Source organism: Xenopus laevis, chromosome 1S (genome assembly GCF_017654675.1).
Source record: "Xenopus laevis strain J_2021 chromosome 1S, Xenopus_laevis_v10.1, whole genome shotgun sequence".
In the NCBI taxonomy this organism is placed as follows: domain Eukaryota; kingdom Metazoa; phylum Chordata; class Amphibia; order Anura; family Pipidae; genus Xenopus; species Xenopus laevis.
Window position 1 is genome coordinate 131,270,346 of NC_054372.1, and position 26,972 is coordinate 131,297,317.

General features: G+C 42.3%; 1 protein-coding gene across 1 annotated transcript in view; it reads left to right on the top strand.

Annotated features, from left to right (window-relative positions):
* Nucleotides 1–26,972, top strand: part of supt16h.S (SPT16 homolog, facilitates chromatin remodeling subunit S homeolog) — a 38,840-nt gene that overhangs the window by 5,878 nt on the left and 5,990 nt on the right. Inside the window, 18 exon segments of the mRNA NM_001090697.1 lie at nt 1,713–1,859; nt 2,069–2,220; nt 8,452–8,624; nt 10,335–10,425; nt 11,233–11,306; nt 12,201–12,313; nt 18,842–18,907; nt 19,061–19,159; nt 19,310–19,332; nt 19,334–19,387; nt 19,390–19,425; nt 19,725–19,878; nt 20,004–20,131; nt 20,517–20,652; nt 20,740–20,866; nt 20,947–21,065; nt 21,186–21,311; nt 22,750–22,862. Coding sequence (NP_001084166.1) covers nt 1,713–1,859; nt 2,069–2,220; nt 8,452–8,624; nt 10,335–10,425; nt 11,233–11,306; nt 12,201–12,313; nt 18,842–18,907; nt 19,061–19,159; nt 19,310–19,332; nt 19,334–19,387; nt 19,390–19,425; nt 19,725–19,878; nt 20,004–20,131; nt 20,517–20,652; nt 20,740–20,866; nt 20,947–21,065; nt 21,186–21,311; nt 22,750–22,862 — 1,931 coding nt within the window.

A 26,972-nucleotide genomic window follows, 5' to 3' on the forward strand; every position in this document is an offset into this window, starting at 1 on the left:
CAGCGCATCATCACTTTATAAGCTGACTTTCAAAGCAGTATTAGGGGAGATTTTGGATATAGTATTCCAAATCCCATTCCATTCTTGCTGAGAAAATGAGTGTCCCAAATCCGTTTCCCAATCTGCCATGTATTTCAAAGGGACCTCAATATTAATTGACACTAAATGTCGGTATACCAGTGAGATTGTACCTTTTACTTTCCCCGCTTGTTGAGAACAGGTTTCGAGTAATGTAGGTGGTCTGCTCTTAAAAGAGGTATCAATTGACTTTATAAAGTGGGCTAATTGAGAATATCTATACGTTTCCTTGTCGGGAAGAGTATTAGTAAATCGTAGGTATTCTAACGATTTAACCCCCATTGTTAGCAACATATCCTTAACTCTATTAATGCCATGCTCCCTCCACCAATTAAACGCGGTGGTAGCATAACTCGGGGGAAAAAGTGGATTATTATGTAATGGAATAAGAATGCTATGACTCACTGCTAATTGAAATTTCTGCAAAACATCATGCCATGTTTTGATAGTATGCTTCAATATTGAGCTAGTTACTGGGTGAGACTTAATGTGTATTCATTCTAGTATATATTAACCGCGTAGTGCTATTGTTATCTGCAAATGCAATTGCATTGGAAAGCAGTATGTGTCAACCCCTCTTCTTTAGTTCTAAAATAAGGTAGCAGAAGCCAATACTCTTCCATCTTTTAAACTGCGCACATTTGCAACATTGTTTCAGGAGACATAACCATTAGTGTATAGAGTAGCAAGGAACAGACTATTTGCTTTCAAATAGCAATTACATTTAGAAGTTTTTATGTGGTCAATGATTGGTTTATGCATTCTGTTGCTTAGTCTTTTTCATTTTGTAACCTATAGTGCTCTGGCTGTTGTGCTTATGAGTTTATGTATCTTCTTATTGTAGGTTTGTGTGGAAGGTGGAGATATTACTTCACATTCTGTATTGAGGATTTGGAAGAAAAAAAAAAGTGCAGAGCTGAACATTGAATTCTTGACTTCTAGACTTGTAAAACTTTAAAAATAAGATTAGCCATTCTTAGTTACTTAAAGGGGTGGTTCACCTTTAAGTTAACTTTTAGTATGTTATAGAATGGCTCATTCTGAGCAGCTTTTCAATTGGTCGTCTTTTTTATAGTTTAATTATTTGCCTTTTTATTCTGACTCGTTCCCACGTTCAAATGGGGATCACTGACCCCCATCTAAAAAGAAATGCTCTAAGTCTACAGATGTATTCAGGGCCTCTCCTATTCATATTACAATCTCTTATTCAAATCAATGCATGGTTGCTAGGGTAATAAGGACCCTAGCAAATGGATTGCTGAAAACCCAAACGAGAGCTGTAGGATAAAAAGCTAAATAGCTCAAAAACCCAAAAATTTAAACCAATTGCAAATTGTCTCAGAATATCACTCTCTACATTGTATATTATTAAAAGGTGAACAACCCCTTTTAAATACATATACTTAGACTTCTATGTTTTATAATCCCTGTCAATGGCAGTGAATCAGTTGGTCATCCTGTCCTGTTTTATGCACTCCATGAATATGGCATGTTAAGCTGTTGAATATGAATGAATGAGGATTCAACAGCTTGACGTGCCTAATATCTCACTAACAATTGCATGAGGGTAACAGCATTTTATTTGAGATGTATATATAATTTATATAACTTTGTATGTTTTCTCACGCGTTCAGGTGGATATCAGTGCTTCAGTAGCATATACCATTGCAGTCAAAGAAGAGGGTGAACTAAATCTTATGAAGAAAGCAGCTTCTATCACTTCTGATGTCTTCAGCAAGTTTTTTAAAGATAGAGTCATGGAAATTGTGGATGCAGATGAGGTAAGCATGGTTTAAAGGTTAATACACTATACAGCACATTTTGTTTATAAACAAACAGACCAATACATGATTCTTGTATAGTAGGTAATCAGCACTTTCTGTACATGGTTTTTGCTTTGGAATGTGCACATCCTTTTACCGTGTCAATATAATAGTAGATCTTACTGATTTTCTATTTATTTTTCTATTTTTTTCTATCTATTTTCTAGAAAGTACGGCATGGCAAATTGGCTGAGTCAGTGGAGAAAGCCATAGAAGACAAAAAATACCTTGGTGGGACTGACCCATCCACCATTGAAATGTGCTATCCTCCCATAATACAGAGTGGAGGCAACTACAACCTTAAATTCAGTGTTGTCAGGTGAGGCCATATTTATTTTGGAGGTTTTCTGCTGAAGGTTTTTACAATACACATAATTGAATCATGACGTGGGTACAATGGGATAAATGTGTTTTTATTAAGTTTTTTTTTTTCTAAAATGTTTTGACATGAATGGAAGAATTCTCTTGCTTGTGTGTGTTTGGCCTAATTTATGGCTTCAAGTGATGTTGGTTGTGACAGAATGCCCCTTTCATATATCACTGACAAAGGTTACATACATTGAAATATTCTAGTTTACAGTAGAACCCCTATTTTATATTTTTGAGGGGACCAGAAATTTTTTTTGTAAAAAGTAACTTTCTCTTCAAGTACTAAAAGGCTATAAGCACAGAAGTCCGGTTTACTTTGTGATACAGTATTTACTGTGTTAATAATAAGGGTTAAGCATTGCCGTATTAAAGTTACAATACGGGGGGCATGTGCAAGGCGTCTGTCGGTCACATACGGAGAAAAAAGCAATACGTGATTGGTGCAGGACTGTATGAGGGGCAGACTAACTGGAATTTACAATTTACAGGCATCTGGCAAAATATACACCTGGTTAGTATTTGAAACCTCTATTTCACAAATAATTCATAGAGGGAAAAAAGCAGTTTTCTCCATTGGCGGCTTGGCGGACACAGGAACAGTGGGGTGGTATAGCTGCTACCACTAGGAGGCAGGACACAAAAATAGAAAAAGTAGAACTAGCTCCTTCCCTGCTTGCCATACCCCCCAGCAGGCAGAGCCCAGCTCAGTTTTTTTTATTTTTTTGTGTCCTCAGGCGGTAAGGACGTGCTTATATCATACAATCAACTTTGTCTACAGGAGAGACTCAGAACCCCTACACTGAATAGGTGGTCTCTGCCTGTCATCTCCCAACGTGGGATTGCCTCTGGGGTGTTAAGAATGTGCATCTGCCACTAACAACCCAGTCACCTAATCTCTCCATTCCCCTACAGGAGTAGCGTCAGACTGGCCGGATACCAGTTGCCCTGCATTGGTAAAACTGATCTGTTTGCTTCAGAAACACTACTATAGTTTATAAAAATAAGCTGCTGAGTAGCAATGGCGGAAATTGAAAAACGGCTATATGGCACAGGTTAACTAATGGATAACTGCATTATGTTCTACAGAGCTTATCTGCTGTCTGCTGTGTAACTTGAGCCTTTTCTCCTTTGAATAGCTGCCCCCATGGCTACACAGCAGCTTATTTATATAAACAATAGTAGTGTTTCTGAAGCAAACACACCAGTTTTACTAGTGCAGGGCAACACTGCATTATATTTTTAATACTTTAAAACAATTACATTTTTTGATATTACTGGTCCTTTAACTGCGCATCTCCCATGCTGAGCAAAACGGATTCTGCGTGCAGCCACTACTCGGCAGGCTTTCTCCCCGACTTCATCTCCTGCTCCCTGCCTCCTATCACCCCTGCTGCAGGCGGGACGCAGTGCAATCCTTTTAACGGAGACAGTCCTTCTCATCTCATAGGCTGAATTAGGCCTACTGGGTATTTACTTTACCATGTCTGAAGGGGTTTGTGATGGGCTTTTTCCAGAGGAGCCACAGCCACATCTAAAATTTTTAGCATGTGCCAATTGTTGCAAACGTTTAACCATAGGCCATAAGGACCCTTTATGCTCTGGTTGCAAACCCAAGGCTATTGGTTCAGAACCCCAAGGAACTGCCACTTCACAGGTGCCATAGTCTACACAAGGGAGTACAGGGGCCACCCTCTAGACTCTTCTCCATCTGATGCACAAGATATTCTGCAGTGGGCATCACAACTGGCAACGGGGATTCCAAATTTAGCTCAATCCTTGGACAACCTCCTATCCCGCCTTTAAAACACTAAGACCAAAACCCATAGAAGGAGAGCGCCACTTTCTTCTTCAGAGGAGGAGAGTGATTGTGACTGAAACCTGTCTTACCAGTTACCGATGCCTCGTCCTTCAAGGACACTATGGATAATAAACTGGAGGGTCTTCTGAGATCAGTCTTTTCAATCCTGATCAGAGTCTCTGCTTGACGCTATCCAATCTGGAGCCCCACGCCACAAACTGACTTCCCTGCCTTCACAGATCAAGGATGCAAACGACTATAGATGCAAAGTATCCCTAGACACCACCCAGGGGATCAGCCAAAACGTCTGCACTGACGGTCACTGTGGCTAAAACTATGGTCAGTAGACCTTTCTTCTAAGAAGTCGCTTACTTCCATCCCCTTTAAAGTGAAGCTACTCTTTGGACCTGATCTGGATAAGATCATAAGCCAAGCGACAGGTGGTAAGAGCACCTTACTACCATAACCATGGGTGCGCACTTCCTTTCGCAGAAGGTTTTTTTCGGGGGCTCACAAAGCAGAAGCTCGATCTATCCCCTCGCCAGTCAACCTCAGGGATAGGTCGTTGGGGGGGGGGGAGGTAAGACCAGAGCTTCCTGGCACGGTTGTATACCCTTCTCCAAGACCACCTCAGCATGACCATCCTCCGTTGGTCCAGGGGGCCATGGGGCTGAGATTAAGCCACTTGCCACATCCTGCCTCTCGTTTACCCAGGACCCCTGGGTGCACAAGATCGTGTCACTAGGCTACCACCTGGAGTTCTCGCCATCCTTCCCTGACACTTCCTCGGGAGACGACCAAACGAAAGGTATTCCAGGTCATGATCCACAACCTTCTCCAAACCGAGGTGATTGTCCCTGTCCCAGCCAGAGAACGGGTTAAGAGGGTACTATTCAAACCTGTTCGTAGTCCCCAAGAAGGACAGTTATCTTGTCCAGTACTAGACCTCAAGGAGTTGAACAAATTTATCCGCCCATGCAGGTTCAAGATGGAGTCTCTTCGCTTCCTCATCGAAGCAATGTCCCCAAGCGAATTCCTAGCATCTCTTGACATAAAGGATGCGTACCGGCATGTTCCCATTTTCCCTCCCCATCAGAGATTCTTGCGATTTGCATACCAAAATCTCCACTACCAATTCACGGCACTACCGTTTGGCCTGACATCTGCCCCCGAGTCACAAAGATCATGGCGGCAGCTACGGAGGTGATCCGCAACGGGGGAGTTTCTATCACCCCTTCCCATGACGACCTGCTGATCAAGGCTCCATCAGTTCTAGAAACACAACAGGCCCTTCGATTCACAGTAACGACACTGCAGGATCTGGGATGGTGTATAAAAAGGGACAAGTCAACTCTGATCCCCAGTCAGTCTGCGATATTTTTCAGGATGCAATTCAATATGCTGACCCAGATGGTATCTCTTCCCCACGAGAAGATTCTCTACCTACAGTTCTTGGTCCAGACGCTACTAGTGAAGCCGACACATACAGCCAGGTTCTGCATGAAGGTTCTACGGGCCATAGTGTCGACAATGGAAGCAGTAACTGCAGTTCCACCTCAGAGTGCTACAGTGGAACATTCTATCATCTTGGAAATGGAAGTCTCCATTTCCAGAAAAACAAACATCTCTACTATGGTGGATGAAGTCCAAGAATCTCACCAAAGGCAGACCAATCGGGGGGAAAAAAGGGACGAAATGGCAAACGCCTATTTGGTTGGGGAGCGGTACTGGAGAGCAGAGCAGCACAGGGTCTATGGACTAAGAAGGAAAGCAGACTGTATCACCTCCTTGAAATCCGGGCAATTAGTCTCTGCTTAATACACTGGCAGCGGGAACTGACAGGTCAAGCCGTAAAGGTCCAATCGGACAACTTCACAGCAGTAGTCTACATAAACCACCAGGGAGGAACAAGGAGCACTAAACGAGGTCAATCTCATATTCCATTGGGCGGAAGCCAATCTCACCCTACTGTCGGCCATCTATATACCAGGAATCCAAAACTGGGAAGTAGACTTCCTAAGCAGACAGTCGCTGGATCCATGAGTGGCCGCTAAAGGAGGAAATCGTCAACGAGATAACGGAGAGGTGGGGAAAGCCAGAGGTGGACCCCATGGCCACTCGACAAAATCGGAAAGTAAACAACTTCTTTGCAAGATACTGGGACCCTTTAGCATTAGGAGCGGACACTCGCATCACCATGGGACTTCTTTCCTCCAATACCAGACCTCTCACATGGTCCCATTCTTCACCCAAAGCCAGCAAACTTAATTTGACAGCATGGCTCTTGAGACCCAGATCTTGAAGCGCAAAGTATTTTCTGAGGCGGTATTGAAAACAATGTGGGCAGCTAGGAAACCTGTGTCTGCAAGGACCTACCAGAGAGTATGGAAGATTTACCACCAATGGTGTATCCAGAAGGACAGGGGCATTTGAGAGGTTCTCCATCCCCAATCCTCTTGATTTCCTGCATGGGACGGTCTATGGGTCTCTCTCTGGGATAGATAAGGGATAATGTCATGGGAAAACATGTTTTTTTCAAAATGCATCAGTTAATAGTGCTACTCCAGCAGACTTCTGCACTGAAATCCATTACTCAAAAGAGCAAACAGATTTTTTTTATATTGAATTTTGAAATCTGACATGGGGCTAGGCATTTTGTCATTTCCCAGCTGCCCCTGGTCATGTGACTTGTGTTAATAATAATAACTAGCAGTACAGCAGTAAGGGTAAGGCCTTACGAGGTGATTCGGGGAGATTTTGTCGCCTGGCTACTAATCGCCTCGTCTTTTGAGCGACTATCTCCCCGAACTGCCTCAACGTTTTTCCCCATAGGCTGCAATGAAAAAAGCACTATTAACTGATGCATTTTGAAAAAAACATTTTTTCCGAAGACAGTATCCCTTTAAGTCACAGATTTCAGCACTGTCTGTCCTATTCCAGAAACAATTGACTCTCATAACAAGACATCAGGACCTTCTTACAAGGGGTAGACTAAATAGCTCCCCCAATTCCAGCACCCACACCCACATGGGATCTTTCCGTTTTGCAGAACGGCTCACCTGGAAGGCCACCTTCCTACTGGCAATTGCTTCAGCGAGGAGACTATCCGAACTCAGTGCCTTATTGTGCAGAATTCCATTCCTAGTCTTCCACAGGGCAGTGCTGCATACTATACCATCTTTCCTGCCCAAGATTCTCATCTGAACCAGGAAATTACTATTCCAACATTCTGCCCTTCAGCCAATACAAAGGAGGAGGCACTACACTCCCTGGATCCTGTCAGGGCCCTCAAGTTCGATCCCCACAGGATACGAGACATACGTAAAACGGATGCCTTGTTCGTCTTGCCCTCGGGGCCACAACAGGGCACACAGGCTTCCAAGACCACCATCTCACACTGGATCAAACAGGCTACTCAACGAGCCTACACAGCACGGGACCAATTACCCCCACAAGGCCTCAAGGCACACTCCACCAGAGGGATGAGCAATTCCTGGGCATTCCGAAACCAAGCTTCAGTCAAATAGCTGTGGAGGTAGCGACAAGGACATGCGGCAGGAAGGTACTCCAGGCCGCAGTAGTCATTTCCACAAGAGCCTATCCTTCCCGCCCTAATTCAAGGTACGTCCCCACTGTTCCAGTGTCCTCCCAAGTCGACAATTTAGAAATGGAGATTTTGTCTACTTGTAGTTTAATCTCACTCTTCAGTTGCTTGGGGGACACTGGACTCCCTGGATAGGAGCGTTCAGACGTGGTCTTGTAATTGCTTCTTATCTGTTAAGTTTAAACGTTTAAGGTTGTTGGTTAGACTAAATTCTTTGGTACAAACTGAGCTGGGCTCTGCCTGCTGGGGGGGAGGGGTTATAGCCGGCAGGGGAGGAGCTAGTTCTACTTTTTCTATTGTTGTGTCCTGCCACCTAGTGCTACCAGCTATATACCACTGTTCCTGTGTCCCCAAGCGACTGAAGAGAGCGAAATTAACAGTGAGTACACAATCTCCTTTTTGGATACATCAGGACAAAATTTTGATGTAAAATCCAAGCAAACATTAAAACATAAAATCAGGCAAATGCACCCATTGAAATGCCTTATAAATCGGTGGGATTACTAATAAAAATTGTTAAATGCAGGGAAAACTTAAAATCAGGGTACTTAAAATCGAGTTTTAACTGTATATACATGACCAAGATATTTGCTCATTAGTGATGGACAAATCTGACCAGTTTCGTGTCCCTGAAAATTTGTGAAATGGCAAATAATTTGCCAACTGCATTGCAGTCTAAAGGGCAAATTTTTTGACACATGACAATTTTTTTTCACCCTATGGGCATCTTTTTCGCAGCAAAACCTCACTCATCACTAGTGCTTATGTTTCTCTTACAGCGACAAGAATCACATGCATTTTGGAGCAATTACATGTGCTTTGGGAATCCGTTACAAGTCTTACTGTTCTAACCTAGTCCGAACTCTCATGGTGGATCCTACACAGGAAATGCAAGAAAATTACAACTTTCTACTGCAGTTGCAGGAAGAGCTGCTAAAGGAGCTTAAACACGGTATTCAGTGGAATGATACTTTTACACAGATTACATATCCGCAGAATCAGACTTTGAAATTAGTGTCTGGATATATTTTTACTATTTTTAAATGAGATTTTTACCTTTAATACAATAGCTTTTCCTATTTAGATAATGGCATTTTATCATTGGCAAAAATGCACCGTTTTCAATATAATTACCCAGAAGGTCACTCTGATCTAGAGATCTCCTGTCTCGGCCAACCAGCCAGGGACTTCTTCTCCCCGCCTTATAATGCATTGTAACTGTTGTCCACATGTGAAGCGCACCATTTTCACTACCATGTACTGGTCAATGAACAGATTGACTGCTGCAGTTTGGTTACAAAGTGGATCAGGGATATGCTAATGAAGGAAGCATGAGCAGTAGAAGTCAATGCCTGCACTTTCCAGATTCGCTTGCCACATTATTCCACTGTGGACCACATAGTTCTTGCACAGAGAGTTGACAACCCCCTCTGGGCTTGACCAGAGAGGTGAACGCAAAGTAGCTGATTGTTTCTACCTTTCCAGGTGTATATATATATTGACAACAGTACAATTTTGTTAATAAACACTAATTGCTACTAATATTTTAAAAATAGACATTCTCTATGCAGTCCCATATAGTGGTGTTATTCCTATTGTCGGTGGTGATATAGCTGGTCTATAGTGGTGTCCTGATTATTCTTGTATTAAAATGTGACTGGAATTGGTGTTGAATTAAGAGTTTTTTTTTCCAATCTGTATGTTCTATGTTGTGCTGACTGTGTTGTTTTCTCAGGAGACCTAGTTGTAATTTATTTTTGGCCATGCCCTTTGCAGCCTGTCTGGTGCTCTGCCCCATTCTTAAATTACAGTTTCTATGATATCTTTTAAAGCCTGATTTAAATGGTCCTGGGTATACAAAGGGCACATCTTAAAAATGTCAGGTTTTAGATGCATAGGAAAAATAACAGATGAGGGGAAGTGTTTAATTCTTGCTATGTTAAAAACAATAGTAAATGGGGACATAGACTGGTTTCAAGTGTGAGAAGTAAATGTGGGAATGTTTACAAAAAAAGTCCATTTAAATCTAACTGAAAATTGGAACATGGCTAAGGGAATTAAATTAAATGGAAATGTGGTCAAAATGTAAATGTTTGACGTTATTTTAATGTAGTGAGATATATATTTGACAGCTGGGGTGAAATTTTGTCAATTCCTAGTCCTGTTGAGTAAGATTTAGGGGGAAACATGTTTTTACCGTCTTGGAACGGTGGCTCATAACAAGGTTATATTTTGCTCTAACAAGGGCCATGACCAAATGGCCTTTAAATGGTGATTAAACTGAAGTTGTAAAGGTAAAGTTTAGCCGTGCATGATACTAAGGGAGATTCATGGAAACAGAGAGTAATAGTTCCATTGTAGAGAAAGTTGGCTAAAATAGTGTGCTAGGGCTTCAGTCTCTTGTTATGAAGGGATCTTGTCTTGTACTAATAGAATTATTCCTTTGGTTTCAGTTGCATGTTCATTATTCTTTTTTCTACTGCACTAATGAAACTGTTAACCCTTTCCCTGGCAAATATGTCTGTCAAGACTGGTAACATCCTGCCATTTATGTACAACCTATATTGCTGGGTTTAAGGTTATGGTATGGGAAAAGTATCAAACTTGCAATAACTGAACTTCAGTCAGAAATGTAACAAGTGCACTGCTCTTTGCATACCAGGTGCCAAAATATGTGATGCCTATCAAGTAATCATGGATCAAGTGAAGAAACAGAAACCCGATCTCATGAGCAAGATTACAAAGACTCTAGGGTGAGCACTGCTTCAAAAGCATTTGTGTTGTATGTTTGATCCTCTGCAAAAAACTACATGTTAGAATCCCACAATTGTTCAGTTGGGTTGAGATCAGGGCTATACAGAACCATCTTAGAAAGTCAGTTCTGTTCTTTGATTTGTGCATATGGGAATTATTGTATGTTGGAAAGGACCTTCCCCAAAACTGCTAATGAGGCATGGAATAGTCAAGCTTGTCATTGTACAATGGAATGAGGGGCCATGAAAAACAGCCCCAGTCCATTCCTGATGAACTGAAAAAAAAAACTTGGGTAGTACTGAAACTCTGCAGAAAGTTTTTTTTTTTTTTTTTTTATTTATTTATTTATTTATTTTTTATTAAATACTAGGTGATGAGCATTCTAGTAAACTTACAGAAGCCTTAAAGAACTGTCCTAAAGTAATGAACATGTAGTGTGGTATGTTTCAGCAAGACTACTATAATTTATATATACAAGCTTTGTGTAGCCATGGGGGCAGCCATTCAAAGCTGATAACAGATAAGCTCTGTAGTATACAATGGGATTCTTCAGAACTTCTGTTACCTACTATGTGTCCTTTGCTTAAATGGCTGCACCATGGCTAAACAGAAGCTTGATTATAAAAACTATAGTTTTTCTGAATTAAACATTCCAGTTGTCAGTGAAGGACACCAGTACATTATATTGTCTTTCCTTTAAAACACTTAATTTTTTTTGTTATTGTTCCTTTAACTTTACCAGTATGTCTTGTGATCCTGAGCATCTGTCTAAGCGCCATACACTTTTTTTTTTCCCCTTCCTCCAGATTTGCGATGGGTATTGAGTTCCGAGAGGGATCGCTTGTCATCAACAATAAAAATCAATATAAACTGAAGAAAGGTAACTGAGAGAGTTTTTTTTTGTTTCCAACAGACTTTGATGATTAGGTCTAGAATATCATTGTTTGTATGATTTAGGAGGATTTTCCTTAATTATCAAATAGTTTGTCTCCTATTGTCCACCTAGTTCTATCCTCTGGTATTATCTCTGATACAGAAAAGGCAAGGACCCTAGCGAGTAACCTATCTGATATCATATTGTGCAAGGTTATTGTCCATGCACCTTTTAGTGAGAGCTTCAGCAGGCTTTATTAAGATCTTTGCCCTAGAAAAACGTTCCATGCTCACTGCTTTGAAACTGAAACAGGTCGTGGCCTCTGTGGATATGAATGATGCTTATCAAATATTTCTACAACCACTTTTCTTGTTTTCATTCAAATTAACATTTACAGTTTCCTGTTCATCTTAGTGATGGAGCTGGAAGGTTGAGGTTGCCTTTTGCAGCCTATATTTGCATTCAGAGAATCTACATGATTACCCCTCTGAGTGTAATTTGGACCTGAATCTCCCTGGTTATCCTAATCTTAGATTATTTTTTTCAGGAGTGCACTTCACTACTCTTGAGCGTTCTTCTAACATGGACAAGAGCAACCAACACCTTAACTCAAAATGTCTCTTCTTGCACATCTTAAACTATTATGCCTCTGTCCCCAATCACTGAAAGAAATTTGCAATATTGGAACACCCTATTTTAATTCTAAAAATAAGATATTTGACCCCTGTTCTAATGTTGAATGCGTGTGAGCAAAGCTAATTTAATATAATTAATAACTAGAATTGTAAATGTAGGTAAATTGTTAGGTGTTTGCTTTATTGGGGATAGGGTTGTTCAGTTTCACCAGAATTGTCTGCTCTCTGTCCTGCCTTTACATTAACTTTAAGTGCTTTGCTTTAGGTATGGTCTTCAGTGTTCACTTGGGTTTAGCAGAACTTAATAACAAGATGGGAAAGAAGCCAGAAGAAAAGACATATGCTTTGTTTGTGGGAGATACTGTCTTAGTTAATGAGGTAATGATATATCTTTCTAGTATTATTGTGATTTACATGTATTTTGCTTTAAAGGATATTTTTTGCCACTGGAGCCTAATCATTATATAGCCAGAGGGACCTGAAACATGATAATTGCACAATTAGTTTTCTGACTCAAACGTATTGAAGGTCACTACTGAGATCTCTGTCTGTATCCTAGTTCCTTAACTTTTGACCGCATGTTGTCTGTCCACAGCAAAATCTTCCACATAAGCAGCCCCCCCCCCTCAAGTCAACTTTTATCTGCAAAAAAATTATTTTAAAAATATATAAAAATCATAAATATACACAATCTGTTAGAACTTTATTTGCGACAAGATATAGTTGATGGCAGCTTTTGGTTAAATATCATAACCCTTCTCTCATAAGTCAGTACAATTGATTTTTATTCAGGCTAAATATGAGGCACAGGGCAGATACCTAATAAATATATACAAATGGAACAAGGTCATAAAATCCAGGTCCGTCTCTTAGATTAGATTGCCTGTGCATGGTGAAGGGGAGGTTTCCTCTGGCTTGTCACGTCAGAATGGGCGTGAAATTAGTTGCATTGAGGAAAAGAATCTGACGTCCAGACGTGTCTGACGCATATGCAGAAGTACTTTAAAAAGAGAACTCTGCACGTGGCATTTTCTTCTTGCTGCTCAATCTATTTTTAAAATATTCTATGGACAACCATTTTATCATTTAATTTACAAGACCGAGCTTTGAAACCAGTCTTGTTAGGGGGCTTTTTTATAACCAATTGCTCAGCTCTAATCCTTCTCCTACACTGCACTGAATTACAAGGGGCCTTGATTTGTGTTTTTTTTTAGTTCTAGATAGCCTCTCCACCGAGTACAGATTTACTTATAAATTTGAAACCACAGTCATGGTTTTCTCTGTCTTCTCAGGGGACACCGGGAACAGCTGGGGTTAAGCTCCACCCTCCGGAGGCAGGGCACTTGCATAATTAAAGGGGCGTGACTTAGGGTCTGGCTTAACCCGGTGCTACGCCAACCTATTCAGTTTTTCAAGTGTCCTGCTTCCAGGAGGATGGACTTCCCCTAGGGGGAAATGCTTTCTTTGGCCAGCTGAGGCTGGCACCCGGGGCAACACCAGGAGCAGGGCTACCTGCATCCTTATGGTTAGCCCCCTACCATAGAACATTTACCGGGGTCATTATCTAGCCAGAGGGCTATACCGACCATCCAGACAGTACCTGTCTTCCGTTCGGTCGGCAGGTCTGGCCGTTGTGAACATACCCTTGGGTAAGTAAATTGGTACCCACCAGTAACCACTATGCTACTGTGGCACCGGCTATCTGCAGTTTTTCCCCCTCCCTCCCCTTCTTCCGCCAACTGTGTCAGCTACTCCGGTACCTCTTTCACAGAGAGGGAACCGGGGGAGGAATCCTGCTGCATATACCCCTGCCTTCCCAGGAACTGTCACCCGCCTAGCCTCTCTCGCTGTGGCTCCAGAGTAACGTGCAATCTGCAGAGATAGAGTGCGCACACTTTGTAGGAAGGGCAGGGAGCTTGCCGCCTTAGAGTACAGCACTGTCTCGGCGCGCGGTGCATTTTGGATCACAATCGAGGTGGAACACATATGCGTTCCAGCGGCTATTTTGCCCCCGGCATTAGGCAGAGAGGGCTGACTAGCTGCGGCGGAGCGTGGGGACTTCCATTAGGAAGTGTATGGGAGTGCAACCGGAGTAGCTGGCTCCATCTCTGCGGCTCAGCCAGAGTGAGATGCTGCACATTTTGACACTTGCAGCCGAGTTCCCAGCGGTTGTGTTCCAGGTGCCAGCTGCTCGGAGTAATGCTGGCAAATGGAGTGTGGTCTTCTCTGCGTACCATATACCTTAACAGGTCTCCAGAGACGCATCTGCTCTCATAACCTCAATACAGGAGATTGTTTGAGAGGCAGCAGCTAGGCACAAAGGCTTATAGTCCTTTCTGAGCACTTGGCTACCCTCCCTCGCTACCTGTTCAGCAGTTATCATAGGCACTGCCTTGGCAGAAGGTAAGTCAGGGACTTATTCCCTAGGACCGGGGGGAGTGCAGCAGCACTGGCAACAGCGCTAGTAACCTATTCATGTGCACAAAATGCCAATCTTGATCCCAGGGGGTCAGGGCATATCGCTCTGCAGACCCCTTTGCAAGGGGGCAAGGAGCTGTAGTCTTCCCACTCCCATGGACCAAAAGGCTTCATAACATTGTGGTTAGGTGAATGACCTTTCAAGGTCATGGGTTCAAGTCCTGCATTTTAAACAGGCCAGTCGGGGAACACCATTCAGAAATACCCGCTACAGGAGAGTGTCTCGGGCACTTCTCAGACCCACCAGCTCCCCCCTCTGGCCAATCCATCCTTCGCAATTACTTGCTTCACTGCAGAGCTTACCCTCCATCACTGAAAAAGTTGGCAATGCTCTAGCCAAGCGGGTCAGAACCAGAAGGTTGAGAGGGGATACTATTAACATACCTCCTTAATCCGCTTTCAGCAAGAGCGGATTTATCACATCAGAGGGCGAACTCCTGCCATTCGATGTGTCCTCCTGGGAAGAGGAAGAAAATGTGGACTCAAAGGCCCGCAAGGGGCAACATGATATCGACAATATCATAAGGGAGCAGTAGAGGTACTTTTAAGTCATGGACCAACAAGCAGTTGCGAGTCTATCAAGAGACTTGCAGCATACAGGAATACTAGAATTCACCAGAAAATTCACACTATTTGAAAATTCCAAATTCTATAATTTTCTTCAATGCCCACAACGGTTGATGATCCTGTATCTAGGCACATTAATTAAATCCATGGTCAAAGACTTACTGGAGGGCGTTTCTAGATCGGAACTCATGCCATCAGCATAGTCCATAGCAGGAGCATTCTTGATACAGCTCACAGACCACTATGCCTCAGGACCATACAGACCTGGGCCGAATCCCTAACCAAGGGCATACAAGACGAAGTTCCTAGATCTGAACTTCTTCCCACAGAACAGGCGATGGCAGAGTCGTCCGTTGTGTGGCGCTACCCTGGACGCTGCCCATATTACCACTCGCACATCAGCCCTAACGGTAGCAGCCTGTAGAATCACATGGCTGCCCTCCATCGTAGAAGTCCCTTACCTCACTTGGAAGCCCAACAAGTTCCACAACACTTTAGCTTAACAAGGGCACTCCTTCCGGGGTCTCGGCAACTAATCGGGGGCAGGTTGCCTCAATCGGGAGGTGTGGAAATTATTTCAGAAGGCTATCTTCTGGACTTCTCCTTCCACCCCAACCCCCCCCCCCCAGAAAATTCCTGATGTTCAGAATTCCGACCCCCCAATCCAAAGCTCGAGCATTCTTGGGCTGCATATCCAAAGTGGATCAGAACGGAGTGATTGTGCCATTGCCCCGTCTGAGAAATGCTCCGGATTCTACTCCACTCTCTTCCTGGTTCCCAAGAGAGATGGATCTTCAGACCAGTCCTCGACCTGAAATGCCGCTACTAATACATGCGTTCCGTAAGATTCAAAATGGAGACATTACGTTCTGTGAATCAAGGAATGGAACCGGAACTACTAATGATGGCCTTGGACATCATTGCTTCTTGAGAATTGCCTTCAAGAACCATTACCATCCGTTGTGGCCCTTCCCTTTGGGCTGTCACCCTCCCCCAGGGTCTTCACCAAACTAATGCGGTCACCGCAGCCTCCTTATGACTTCAAGGAATCTCCGTGACACCCTACCTGGAAGACCTCCTGCTGAAGTTCAGGACAAGGGAGCATTGAAGATCTACTGCTCCAAGACTTCGGCTGGACCATCAACCGGGACAGTCCAGTCTACTCCTAAGCCGCCAGACTACATTCTGGGTCTCGTGGTGACCCTACCACCAGATAAACAGATGAGGATAGGAGATCAGATTTACAAACTAACTTACATCCAGCATCTTACCACACACCTGGCTATGAATGTATGGGATTCATGGTTTCCTCCATGGGGGTGTTGACATTCGCACGGATACACCTGCACCCTCCACAAGCCAACATCCCTGACAACCTATCCGTAAAGAGTACATGGTTCTCTTCCGAAGCAAAATTTCCCATAAACATAATGGAACTTCTGACTTCTGACTCAACTTGGTAAGACTATTTGCCATTCATGTCCCAGGAATGGACAACACTAAAGCAGACTTCATCAGCCGGAACCATCTAGAGCCGGGAGAATGGGAGCTTCTCCCAGAGATATTCTCACAACTGGTCAGTCATTAGGGGCGATCCCAGATCGATCTGATGGCATCCAGAACCATTCGCAAGGTGAAGAAATTCTTCGCTAGCGGGAACCGTTAGCAATAGTGGGTGGATGCCATTACTCTCAATTGGCATTTCCATCTAGCCTACGTTTTCCCTCTTTTACCCATGTTGCATCAAGCCCTCAAGAAGATCAAACGATCGCACTCCATTGTGATTATAATAGTTCTGTATTGGTCCAGATAAACATGGTTCTCCGATCTTCAAGAAAGGTCGGCAGCACAACCAGTTCGTCTAACATCCAGGAACGATCTCCTGTGTCGGGGCCCATAGTCAATCAAAATCTGGGCCTATTCGCTTGACGGGATGGCTATGGAAGCGGTCATCTGGCGACAACAAGGCATAGCCCAAGAGGCCATTGCCACAATGTTAATCGCATAAACCTGCCTCATCTAACACTTATCATAGGGTATCTACAGGAACTGGTACCAGGAGGCACGTATACCCTTCCTCGAGTGCAACATTTAAAAAAAAAAAAAAAAAGTCTTATCCTCTCTACAGAGATTTTTAGTTGGATTTCAAGCTGAGCTCGTTGGAGGTACGAGTATCAGCACTGTTGGATCCTTTTCACTCATGACTAGCTCTGGAAGATTCCATTCATACCTTTTCCGTAAGAAGTTACTCATGTGGCACCATCCTTTCGCCTCCTGATCCCAGGAGGGGATCTCAACCTAGTCCTGCAAGCCTTACCGGATCCCTCCCTTCTAACCACTGGGGACCATTACTGACAAGTGGCTCTTCTGGAAGGTGGGGTTCCTAGTGGCGATTTCATCGGCTAAAAGAGTCTGAGCTTAGTGCCTATGTGAGCCAGCCTACTTAGTTTCCACGAGGATAAAGCAGTTCTATGCACAGTCCCATATTTTCTACCTAATGTAGTGTACTCCCTTCACATGAATCATGAAATGTTGGTACCATCACTGTGTCCGGAACCAGGCTACCTTGTTAAACAAGAACTCTAACGTAGAAGTAGATCTAGATGTAGTCAGAGCCCTTTGGTGGTATTTCGAGAAATCCAAGATTTTCGATGTTCCCAAAAGCTTTGTGTAATTCCACGGTGCCTCCAAGAGGCATGGCAGCATCTAGGAAATTGGAAATCATCCGTCAGATCTACATCTTCAATGGAAGATCACCAGAGGAGATGTAAGCATATTCCACCTGGGCAAGATCTGCGGAGCATCCGCCTAGTCGTCTGTTCGCACATTCACCAAAATTACAGTCTAGACACAATGTGTCACAATCTCTCTCGCTCCCACCCTGCTGTTCTCAGGGCTGCTTTGTTAAATCCCCAGCTGTTCCCTGTGTCTCCCTGAGACGACAGAGAAAACAGGATTTTTGATACTCCCTGTTAAATCGGTTTAGTCGATAGTGGGACACAAGGCTTCCTGCCCCGCGGCGAGATGTTGACCATGTTGATCCATGAGGGAATACTCCCTGAGTTACCAGCTCTGCTAGTTTTAATTCTATTCAGCAGGTTCTTTGGTACAAATTGAATAGGTTGGCGTAGCACCGGGTTAAGCCAGACCCTAGGTCACGCCCCTTTAATTATTCGTGTCCTGCCTCAGGAGGGTGGAGCTTGACCCCAGCTGTTCCCTGTGTCCCCCTATCGACTACAGAGAAACTGATTTAACAGGGAGTATCAAAAATCCTGTTATCCTGCCTGCCTTTGCTTTGTGATGTCCCTTGATAGAAATAATATAGGCAGTTAAAATTGGGACAACTTCACCTCTCTTTCTCTTCCATTTTCCAACTTATTTTCATGAACTGGAGCAAGTGGTTTTAATCGTATCTTATATTGGTGCTGGTCACATTGATTAATTCATTGCCTGACGTCATTATATAAGTCTGGAAGGTGTTTCCTAATAATACCACAAATCCTACTATATTCTTCACTATACTCAGTTGTGAAATGGATTTGATTTCTTCCCTTAGCAGCCAATGCCTCCTCCTTAGTCAATGAGTGGGCAAATACTATTTCTAGGCGGGGCTACTCCAAGGAGATCATAAGGACATCCTATGATAAAGTAGGAAGACTGCCTAAGAGAAATAGTTTTTGCCCACTCATGTCTTTCATAGTTACACTACAAATGAAAACTTTGATTATACAAAAAGAACAGTTCTAAATAAATGCTATGTTTCTATTTGTTGTATTTAGTTTTTCTCAAGACACAGTTGTACCACCTCTATGGTCAACACAAAATTGTACCAGTATGAATATTTTTTTTTTTTCTTCATAGGAAGGAGCTGCAACTGTACTCACTAATGTTAAGAAGAAGGTGAAGAATGTGGGAATTTTCTTGAAGGTGAGCTGGTTTTACATAAATATAACAGGTTGTTTGTCTCCTTAACGGTGTCAATTAAGCTCTTTGTCATTTTGGTTTCATTTATGGAACTGGTTATGTTTTTGGTTAGACAGTATGTTTGTTTTTCATTTACCATTTTTTTTTTGTTTATAGAAGGAGGATGAAGAGGAGGAGGAAGAAGAGAAAGATGAAGCTGAAGACCTATTGGGTCGTGGTTCTCGTGCTGCAGCTCTGCTGACAGAAAGGACCAGGGTATTTTTTGTTTTTCTCCAACATACACGTTTCTCAAAAATAGGTGAAGTCGGCACCGGAAATACTTTTTATCAGGGCAGCAATAATAGTTTTGGAAAATATCACATTTTAATTTATTTTTATTAACTCTTATGTTACCACATTCAACAGAACGAAATGACCGCAGAGGAAAAACGGCGAACTCATCAGAAGGAGCTTGCTACACAGCTTAATGACGAGGCAAAGAGGAGACTTACAGAGCAGAAGGGGGGGCAGCAAACAATGAAGTGAGATTTTACTTTGTCACTGAGAGATGTTCTTTATTAATTCCCATCACTATTTAATTTCCACTGTTTCTTAAAATTATACTTGGAACTTTGAGGCTTTACTTGAAAAAATGTAGACAAGTCCCAAATTAGACCATCATTTGAGTTTAATGGTTTTCACATTGAAAAACCATAAACCGTGCACACAGAATAATATTAACTAGTCCATTTATTGAGCTGCAACTACTAGTTTATACACAAATTTCATGATTTGCTTGGTCTGTATGTGTTTGAATCTTGTTTTGTATTCTCTCGTGCAGGGCTCGGAAATCCAATGTTTCATACAAGAATGCTTCTCAAGTACCAAAGGAGCCAGAGCTTCGTGAGATGAAGCTTTACATTGACAAAAAATATGAGACTGTCATCATGCCTGTTTTTGGAATTTCAACTCCTTTCCATATTGCCACTATAAAGGTGAGAGCAGACGAGAGGTGGAAAAACACTGTTTTTAAATCATTCCTTCTAAAGGGCATTCAATTTTTTTCTTTTTATTCATCGCTTAATTCATATTTCAACTGCTAATTATTTTTCTCCTGCAGAATATCAGTATGTCTGTTGAAGGTGACTATACCTACCTCAGAATCAATTTCTTTTGCCCAGGCAGTGCTCTGGGGCGAAATGAAGGCAACATCTTTCCCAATCCTGAAGCCACATTTGTCAAAGAAATGTAAGCGTAGTTTCACTTTTTGTGGGTTTTTTTTATTTTTATTTTTTCCAAGCTGCCATACATATCTACAGATTTCTTTATGCAGTATGCTCCATTTCCATCCAACCTGTATCACTTGTTCTTGTGTGGCCTTACCACTCTTTGCCAGTTGGAATTAGCAAAATAAAGGGCAAAAGGAAAAGCATATCCGATAACACCACGTGCCACTAATGTGTCATCAGTTCTGTTGCATTATATGTTTGTAAATTGGACCTGGATTTATGTTGCCAGGCTGGGTCAATGTGTAACTTAATTTTTTTTATTTTTGACTCTATGATATCAAGATATCATAAATTTTGTCCTGCGTTTGGGTAGCGTCATATATTTGTTTTATTCACTTAAACAGAACTTACCGAGCCTCTAATGTGAAAACTCCTGGAGATCCCAGTGTGCCATCACTCAACCTTCAAAATGCATTCCGTATTATAAAGGAGGTGCAAAAACGATACAAGACCAGAGAAGCCGAAGAAAAAGAAAAGGAGGTAAATAGTTGAGTGCTGACTGTGACAGAGAAAATGTTTAATACTTTGTTTTATGTGACAAAGAATTATTCTCTTCTGTTACACTAGGGCATTGTTAAACAAGATTCATTGGTCATAAATCTCAACCGCAGTAACCCAAAGCTGAAGGACTTGTACATACGGCCAAATATTGCCCAGAAGAGGATGCAGGGTTCCCTAGAGGCTCATGTTAATGGTGAGTCAAAATGGCTGTGTGACCCTAGAACAGTGACATGCAGAAATTATTCTCACACCCCCTTGTGCCTCTTTCCACAGGCTTCCGCTTTACATCTGTCCGTGGGGATAAGGTGGACATTCTCTACAACAACATTAAACATGCCCTCTTCCAGCCTTGTGATGGAGAGATGATTATTGTTCTTCATTTTCACCTTAAGGTAGCAATACAGATATGTCCGCTTGGCAGGTTTTGTATTAAAATAACTGGTGCCTGTAGTTTGTAAGGCTTAACATGTGATGTTTTATTGTACAACCTTGCTTGGCTTCTCATTCTATAGAATGCTATCATGTTTGGAAAGAAGAGGCATACTGATGTTCAGTTCTACACAGAAGTTGGGGAAATTACTACAGATCTTGGAAAGCACCAGCACATGCATGATCGTGATGACTTGTATGCTGAACAGGTGAGCTGACAGAGACTCAATTACAAGTATTAGTGAGAGCACAAGGATATGTTTAATTATAGGAATGACTAATTTAGAATTTCTGTATTTCAAGAGTGAGTTCACCTTCAAAATGCTTTAAAAAGCAACTGGACCTTCTAAACTTTCTTGAAAACATTTCACCATTCTTCGAAGTGGCCTCTTCGGTTCAACTGAGTGGTAGTAAAACATTTTCAAAAAACCACACAAGGTCCAGTTGCTTAAGACTTCTTTACATCTTATACTGTATGTTATGAACTGGATAAATTAAAATCTTCATTGACATATTCCCTTCAGTTGAGGGACTCTACACTGGTACCATACCCAACCAAAGTCAGTCTTAAGAGTTTACCGCTCACCCTTGCCATTATTTTAAGAACTTGGTGTATTCTATCATGCTGCAGAGCTACGTTTATTTTGCTTAAAGGTTTTTAGGACAACGTTGGCCACCTTTTTTTTTGGTTTGCATTCTTTTTCTTGTTTACCTTTGTTAAAAAGATTTTTACTGTGAGAGCTGTGAAGTTGTGGAATACTTTCCCTGAACTGGTGATACTAGCAGAGACATTGGGATAAAAAGGGTTTTTGTTTTAGTAAGTGCGTAAATACAAGGTTATTGAAAATCTCTAGTTAAAATTGGTCCATGTACTGGTCCATTTGCCTTCATCTGGATCAGCTAGCGATTAGGTAGGTTTTACGTAGACAACATGTTGTGTTACTATGTTCTAAATTATTTCTAATGATGCTTGCATTCTATCTGATCTGTATATTTTAAATGCATTTTTCCTTTTGACTATTTTCCTTCATATAAGTTGGAAGTTTACCTTTTATATTTTACCTAATGCTACACACTGAGAACCATAATGGGAAAGTATAATTTTGATCAATGTCTTCTATATTGCTGAAAAGCATTCTGCTTGGATATTGACATGAAATTGTAATGCCGCAGCAATGCCATAAAACATTCTGTTTTTTAATGTTAAGTGTCACTTCATCACAGTTACATATTGGTTGGTCTTTGCATGCAAAGGTCTAATCTATGTTTGAAGAGGAGTGGTTTCCAATGCAGTGGGGGTGTCTGAACTAATGTTGGAAAGCAAAAAGAATCCCGAAACCAATAGCACTCTCCCCATAAGCCTGCAAATTAGTTTATTAGGAATTAAAAAAAAAAAAAAAAAAAAAAAACTTTGTCATATGTCTTGCTTTATTTGGGAGAGACAAACACTTGGTTATAACTTCCTCAAATAAAATGGTCCAGTTCTGGCAGTCTCCCAAAAGGCCAATCCAGCTGACCCATACAGTATGCTGCACTATGTAGGGCCACTACTGTACCAGCTAAATTAGTCTCCTTGAGACTAAGGTTTCCAATACCTAAAATAAAATACCTTTCTAATGTATGTATTTTGTATTTCATTGTTTGCAGCTGGAAAGAGAGATGAGGCACAAGCTAAAAACGGCTTTCAAGAATTTTATTGAAAAGGTGGAATCTTTGACAAAGGAGGATTTGGAATTTGAGATTCCCTTTAGAGATTTGGGGTAATATAATGTTTTCTGTTTCGTTGGAATATTACCTTTTTCCCATGAACTGTCAATGTATAAGTGCTTTGCATAAGTATTCACCTCCATGATTTTGTGCACATTTTGTTTTACATTGTGTAATTTAAAATATATTGGCCTGTAAGGTTTTTTTTTTTTGGGTTTTTTTTTACCGTTTTTCTGACCAGGAGAAATTTGTTGTTTGTATAAATATCTACCTCAATTCATTATTTTGTAAATTCCCATTTGCCTGCAGTTAAAGCTGCTGGTCTATTGGGATAAGTGCTTTGCAGATCTGGACCTTCCAGTTCTTGCTCATTCTTGGCAAAATATGGCCCAGTTTTGTCCGGTTGGACAGAGAACAGCATATTTATAGGTTTGTCACTAATTGACTGCTGGATTAAATCGGAACATTCTAAGGCATTACTGTTTTTGGTTTTAAACCATTCTAGTGTAGCTTTCACAGTGTCATGTAAGAAGATGAACCTCTTTGGTCTCTTGCTGACAAACTTTTTTTTTTTTATTTGACTGCATCCATCTTGCCCCATGTAGGATTTTGCACTTTTGATTTGATTGATTGCTGTGCCTTCCCACATGCCTTTTACTCAACTCCAAATGGGTTTTCATATGGGTTTCTAATTGATGGATTTGTTTTTGCCCATGTTTGCATAAACCCCAGCTTTGTCGAGTGTCTAGTTTATAGTTGTCCCTAATTATCGTCAGATCGGGGATGTTTCTAAAACTAATTCCCCTTTTACCTAGTTATTGACTCTTAGCAGGGAGTCTTTTCTAGGCAGTGTTACAATTGTGCCATGTCCCTTTAAAAAAAAAAATATAGAATTAATAGTGCTCCAGGTTGTTTAAATTGAGGTCCTTTTTCTTCATAGTGCTGTTTGTTTAGATATGTATTCAAACGAAACCCATGTTTTTGGGCTTCCAGAAACAGGACTACAGAGTTGATAAAATGGTTAATGTTTTACACTTTAATTTCACATAGTTAAACTCCATTCAGGTACTTTAGTGACATCTAAGGGCAGTTAGTTGTGTATTTAGGTGTTTCACAACAAAACAAGTATATTTTTATGGAATTAAGATGTAGGCTTTGTATTCCACATTATGTACTGTGGCATATAATGCTGCCACTATATGAGAACATTTTTCTCTAGTTGGCCCTCCTGTCAGTGCAGACATCAGGGGTTTTGTCTTGATTCACGTTTGGAGGCAGGACAGAAAGATTTATTCCTCTTGGCTCCTCCTCCTTAATATAAGTGCTGGCTCCACCATCTTCCCTCAGTTTTTTGTCCTGCTTTGGTGGTGAAGGACAGCTTATAATTTTTTTTTTTTGTAGTTCATTTCCCTATTAATTTTTTCTTCACAAGGAAGACTACTACTAACACTCAGGATACTCTGAGCTATCCATAGGAGTGTAACACGACCAGAGCACCTCACAGGACTAGTGGGAGTTCTTATTCTGCTGAACACGCTGAGCTGTTCAGATAGCAGAACAAGGAAAAGGTCTGCCTAATTGTTACTGGGGCACGCTGTTGCTGCCTAAATAGTGACAAAATTAGAAGTTAATTTTCTGCTGAACACGCTTAGCAGAACAAGGAAAAGGCCAACATGATCAGGGTAAGCAGAGTTACCCAGAATAGGTAACACAGGCTTCACTGACACAACTGAAGGTAAATTCCCTCTAAAAAGGAGGGACACTACGAGAGACATAGACAGACTAGTTGGGATCCGTGTGCACCAGCATTTCTCAGGTCTCTAGGCAATATGTTTCCCTTCCACAGCGTGCCGGTAGTGTATCTCCCGCCGCAAGCCGAGAAGTCGCTCTGACGTCACCACTGTGCGCGGACTACACGCACCAAAACACAGGGCGCGTAGTGAACGCGCTGACATCATTGATCGCGACTACAGCTTGCAAACGGCATTAATCTTAGCCGCAAAGTTACAAGAGCAAAGAAAAACCTCGCACCATAGCGCAGGACAGCTGGTAGCAATATTAGGAGACTGCAGCCACAGTGCGTTACCCGCTCTCCTCTGCATATAAATACAATGGAACGGGCAGATTCTCTCACCGAATTAAGGGCAGAGAAAAGGGAGACGTGGGCCTTTCCAGACAAACGTCACTACCAGCGGAAAAGGCCGTATTCAAGGACCCTTTAGATCGCCGGATGGAATCAACACTAAAAAAGGCCTATGTTCAAGCTGCAGCCACCTTAAGACCAGCAGTCACTTCAGCGGGATTAGCCCGTACTGCTAGACACTGGGCCATCGAGTTAGCACGCCAACCACCATCCTCCCAACAATTACAGTTAGAGGTATATAAATTAGCAACAGCTCTGGCATTTCTAGGTGAAGCAGTCATTGAGGTTGTCAAACTGACAGCAAAGGCAACTGCAAATGCAGTAGTACTAAGACGAGCACTCTGGCTTCGTCACCTTCTTACCAGCAGGAAAGGAACAGAGATTCGATAACTCTAACAAGTTTTCAGGCAAGAGACCATGGAATCCGCAAGCCAAGCCCTTTCGTTCCTTTCACAACTACAGGTGATCCCAGACGGACCAGAGTAACAAACACAGTAGACCCGCTTGGCACCATCCGAACAGGAACACAAAGAAACCAACCACAGGCAAATCCAGTTCCACCTGACTCCATCAAGCAGCAGAAGGGGGCAGTCTGTGGCAGACTGCAGAGATACGTGGGTGAATGGGAGACTCATGTGACCGATACATGGGTGATCACTATTCTTCAACAGGGTTACAGAATTCCCTTCTCCCCTCACCACCAGGAAGATTCGTTCCAAAACCACTAAACCACATGTTGAAATCCATAAGATCAGTGATAGCATCCATGGAGCCAAATATTTTCCTGACCTCAGTAGATTTACAAGATGCTTACCTCCACATACCCATACACCCTGTGTCCAGACAACATTACCAATTCACTGCATTGCCTTTTGGACTTTGTACTGCACCACATCTCTTTACCAAAATACGAACTCCAGTGGTGGCCTACCTCAGATCCCTGGGAATACATATCATACCGTATTTAGATGACCTACTGATCATGGCACATTCAGAGGTACAATCTGCCAGGGATACAGACATGTGCATACAAGTACTCAACCAACATGGGTGGCTTCTCAACAACCGCAAGAGCTGTCTAAAGCCTTGCCAGACAATTCAATTCCTCTGATTATTATTCAATTCAGTCACACAGAAGGTGTCATTACCCCCCAGCAAAAGATCCCCAAATTGATCTCCGCAACTCATGCATTCCTGACACGGGGAACAAGGTCAGCGGAGGACTGCCTACACCTTCTAGGCCTCATGGTATTGGCCTTAGAGGCCATTCCATTTGCCAGGTTCCACATGAGACCCCTTCAACAAAATTTTCTAGCACACTGGAACATGGATCACAAGGACCTCCAACAAGTGATACCAATAGAGGAAATAACATGCAAAAAATGTACATGGTGGACCTTATCGCAGAACCTACAAACAGGCCGCAGCTCTTCCCCAGTGGGAGATCGTCGCGACAGATGCCAGCCTCGGGCTGGGGAGCAGTTTACAGAGCAAACAATCTTCAGGGAATATGGTCACCACAGGAGAGTCTTCTTCCCATCAATGAGGGCTTGACACCGCTACTAACCTCCCTACCAGTCAGAATCCAGTCCGACAACACCACAGCTGTATCGTATATCAACAAACAGGGCGGAACTCGCAACAAGGGGGGCAATGAACGAGGTAGCACGCATTCTGACCTGGGCAGAACAGACAGTGACGATAATTTTGGCGGTATTCATTCCGGGAGTCCAAAACTGGGAAGCGGATTACTTAAGCAGAACAACCATAGACCACGGGGAGTGGTCACTCAACAGCGACACCTTCCTTCTATTGACACAAAGATGGGGAAGGCCAGAGGTGGATATGTTGGCCTCAAAACACAAGTTCAAGGGACCCAGGGGCAGCCTTTGTTGACGCCCTAGTCACTCCCTGAGATTTCATGCTAATATATGCCTTCCCACCGTTAATGCTTCTACCTTGGATAATTCAGAAGATAAAGCACAGCGACAGAACAGTAATCCTCATTGCACCGAACTGG